Raw genomic sequence first — 3,865 nt, 5'->3', positions numbered from 1 at the left:
AGGTCCTCTGTGCCAGAACAAAGGCTATGGTATCACCCAGACCTGCTCTTCTACTTCCTTCTGGGTGACCTTGGGCAAGCGGCCTAAACTCTGTGCAAAGGGAGGATAGTAACAATACTTAGCTCTTGAGATCCTTGGGAAGGTTAATAGAATAACACATATAAAGCATTTGGCAGAGTGGCACATGAAAAAAATGTTCAAAAAATGGACTATAAATGCATAGGCTGTCATGAAGGGAAGCTCCAGATATTTAGGACTGGTCTCAAATATTTGAGGGTTAAAGTGGAAAAGCCTCTGGTACCTTCCATCACTGTGAGACCCAGTAGAGGGGCCTGGCTTAGCCTCCCTTTGGCCTAGACTATTGGAACTGTCTCCTGGCTTTCTGCATCTCCCATAATCATCTTCCTTGGTGGTGGTGGTGTAGTCATTAAGTCATGTCCGACTCTTGCGACCCCATGGACTGTACCCTGCCAGGCTCTTCTGTCCATGGAATTCTCCAGGCAAGAACACTGGAGTGGGTTGCCATTTCCTTCTTCAGGGGATCTTCCCAACCCAGGAATCGAACTCAGGTCTCCTGTGTTGCAGGCAGATTCTTTAGCAACTGAGCTATGAGGGAAACCCCTAATCAACTTCCTTAAACCTACCTTAATCATAGCTGTGTCCCTCTATGGCTCAAGAACCTTCTATGGCTCCCCACTGCTCATTGACCGAACTTCCTAACCTGGGGGAGGGTGTGGGAGATGCAAGAACTACCATTTATTGAGAGAAGAAAAGAACAAAGAGGAGGCTAATGTTAGGAGTGAAAAGGTAAAACAGCCTCCTCTTTTAAAAGCCCTAAAACAATGAATTCCCAGAAATCAGCAGGTCCTTCTAGAAGAGAGCAGGATACATCTCTGAAGAGGGTAAGGCGTTCCGGGCCAATGACTGATTCAAGTCTAGTCAGGAAAGGTTAGAGGAGATGAGGGCGGAGAGCTGGGTAGGGAGCCCCGGGAGGGGAAACAGGATAATACTGTTGTTTAGTCGCTAAGTCCTGTCCAACTCTTTTGTGACTCCATGGACTGTAGCCCACCAGGCTCCCCTGTCCATGGGACTTCCCAGGCAAGAATACTGGAGGGGGTTGTCATGCCCTCTTCCAGGGGATCTTCCCGACCCAGGGATCCAACCCACGTCTCTCATGTCTCCTACATAAGCAGGCGGATTCTGTACCACTGAGCCATCAGGGAAGCCCTAAGCAGGGGAATAGTCCTCAGTTCCCTGAAAGGGCTCCCGCCTGGACCCTTTCTCGAGTTTCTCTGCAGGAATCCGGGGCAACTGCGGGAAGGGGTCAAGGCACAAAAGGGGAGTGCGAGGGAACCCTAGTCACATGGGGCAGCCAGGCCACCTCCCCGAAATGCGAGGCACGGGACAAAGGCGGCTCAAGGACAAAGTGCACGGAGACTTCTGAGGAGATAAGAGGGAAGGACGAAGGAAGGGGCGGGGAGCGAACTTTAAGGATCACGCTCCCGGAGGCCTTGGCTGGAAGCCGAGCTCAGTTCGCCGGCGAGGGGGTTCCCTGGATCCTCTTCACCCCGGTAGCTGTGGGGATGCAGAGAACCCGGCGTTTGGGGCAACCGGGCGGCTCCGGGCGGCTCCGGGCGGCTCTCGGAGCCCGCTCGCAGCCCGCCCCCGCGCCCGCCCCACGGTTGCCCTAGCCGGGCGGGAGGCGTGGCCGCCAGCTCACCTGGCCGTTTGGGGCGGGGACGCCCGAAACCTGGGGGGACCGAGGTGGCGGCTGCACCCCGGGCTCTGGAGAGGGGCTCGTCCTGGGGGCCGGGCCGGAGCTCCCACCCCTCCGCGTCGCCCCCACCCCCGCAGCGCCCGGGCCCTCCCTCGGATCGCTGGCGCTCTCCCTCCCTCTCCTCCCTTCCTTCGCTCCCTCCCTCCGAGCTCAATTGCTCAAGCCGCTTCCTTCCCCAAAGCCAGCGCCAGTTCCTCTCGGTGGGGCCCGGGAAGGGCAGCCGACGCTAGACATTGGGACCGCCGTGGCGGCCGGACTATGGCCGAGCCCCGAGGGGCCGCCAAGCCGGCCCCCAAGGCCTCCTTCGCACAGACCAAGCTGAGCCCGAGGAGCGCCCCGCAGCCCCGCCCCTCGAGAGTGGACGCCGGCAACCTGAGCAGGTACCGGGGCAACGCCACCGCCTCCAGGGAGCCCCCTTTACTTGGCGGGCTGATGCCCTCGGGAACAGGGTCGGCGCGCCGGCGGGGAGCGCGGCTGGAGCTGCTGGGGCTGCAGGGGGCGGCTCCCGCCGGGTGGTTGTCGGAGGAGCGCCTGGAGGAGCAGTCCCCGGGCGGGCCGAACGGACCGGGCGGTAGCAGGCTGTGCCTGGAGCCCCGGGAGCACGCGTGGATACTGGCGGCCGCCGAAGGCCGCTTTGAGGCGCTGCAGGAGCTGCTGGAAGCCGAGCCGGGGCTGCTGCTGCGGGGCGACCCGATCACGGGCTACTCGGTGCTGCACTGGCTGGCCAAGCACGGGCGCCACGAGGAACTCATCCTAGTGCACGACTTCGCCCAGCGCCAGGGGCTGCGGCTCGACGTGAGCGCCCCGGGTAGCGGCGGCCTCACGCCCCTCCACCTGGCGGCCCTGCAGGGCCACGAGATGGTCATCAAGGTGCTGGTGGGCGCCTTGGGGGCTGACCCCACGCGCCGCGACCACAGCGGCCACCGGCCCTGTCACTACCTGAGGCCCGACGCGCCCTGGAGCCTGCGGGAGCTGTCGGGGGCCGAGGACTGGGAGAGGGCAGGCGGCCGAGACGGGGACCCTAACAATGCCAACAACAACAGCAGCAACGCCGCCGCGTGGACGCTGAGACGCGCCCCGAGCGCAGTGGGCGCGCAGGTCGTGGAGAAGACGGCCAGAGCGGCGGCGGCGCCAGCCAAGGCGAAAGACTCCGTGGGCAACCGGGTGGCGCAAATTCAAGGCCTCCTCCGCCATATGTTCCCCTTCTTCCAGGACCGTTGAAGGCGACGGAAACTGGAGAGCGTGGAGGGACCCCGACGCTGCGGCGAGGCCTCTGTCCCGGGTGGTCCCGCGACCTGCCGCCCCCTCCAAAGGGAGGTGCCCGGGACTCAGCTCGAGCCGCAGCCTTGGGCGCTGGGCCTGCCAGGAGTAGACCCCCTTGGTGTGGGTCTCAGGCACCTGTCGCAGGTCTCCTACTACACCGGCCAAGAGACGCTGGAACCAGGCACCAAGCGGTCCTTGTGCCAAGTCCCCAAACTACAGGATTTAGGAGTTCGGTGCAGAAGCTTGGGACAAGGAAAGTTATGCTTCCAGTAGCCATTTCTTGGCAGGCAGAAGCTCTGGGTTTATTCGGAAACATTTGCTAGAAGAATGAGATAAGACTGTAAACCAGTGATCCAGAGGAAGTCTAACTGCAGGCCGACTTAGCTATTAACAAGTTATTTTGGGGGATGAACCAGCCCTTGTCAACCTGCTCCCGGAGACAAGCAGGGCTTACCGGTAGGGGACCCTTTCTAATGTATCCCCAATGACTTCTTTAGCATATTAAAACGGAATGCTTTCCTTTCACAGGACAAAGCTGTCATTTGAGTGACTTTTTTTTTTTTCCATTAACCACCAAGGGAGAAGCTCCCTGTGTTTGCAGGGAGGAGGTCACCAACCCGTGGCCGTGAGCTAGCGATCCAGAACAGACTCTGGACCTCACTCTCAGAGAAAGTGGCCAAGCTGTACACCAAAGGAGCTACTTTCACCTTGGCTCTGAGTAGAGACACACTGTTTACCTGTCTCCCAGACTCTTTGGCATCTAGGTCTGGCCTCCTGTGAGTCTCAGTCCAGAGGAGCTGTCTGCAGGGAGGGGGGGGGGTGTGT

General features: G+C 60.4%; 1 protein-coding gene across 1 annotated transcript; it reads left to right on the top strand.

The window, feature by feature from the left end:
- Positions 1 to 1,416: 1,416 nt before the first annotated feature.
- SOWAHD (sosondowah ankyrin repeat domain family member D) lies at positions 1,417 to 3,579 on the top strand. Its single transcript, XM_027534826.1, has one exon. The coding sequence runs from the start codon at positions 2,036 to 2,038 to the stop codon at positions 2,996 to 2,998; it is 963 nt and encodes a 320-aa protein (XP_027390627.1). The 5' UTR covers positions 1,417 to 2,035; the 3' UTR covers positions 2,999 to 3,579.
- Positions 3,580 to 3,865: the final 286 nt, after the last annotated feature.

This window comes from Bos indicus x Bos taurus, chromosome X, assembly GCF_003369695.1.
Source record: "Bos indicus x Bos taurus breed Angus x Brahman F1 hybrid chromosome X, Bos_hybrid_MaternalHap_v2.0, whole genome shotgun sequence".
Lineage (NCBI taxonomy): Eukaryota > Metazoa > Chordata > Mammalia > Artiodactyla > Bovidae > Bos > Bos indicus x Bos taurus.
This window is presented reverse-complemented; position numbering and strand designations above follow the sequence as displayed.

Bases quoted from the DNA above. Each gene is read 5' to 3' on its own strand.
- SOWAHD (XM_027534826.1), top strand. From the start codon at position 2,036: ATGGCCGAGCCCCGAGGGGCCGCCAAGCCGGCCCCCAAGGCCTCCTTC.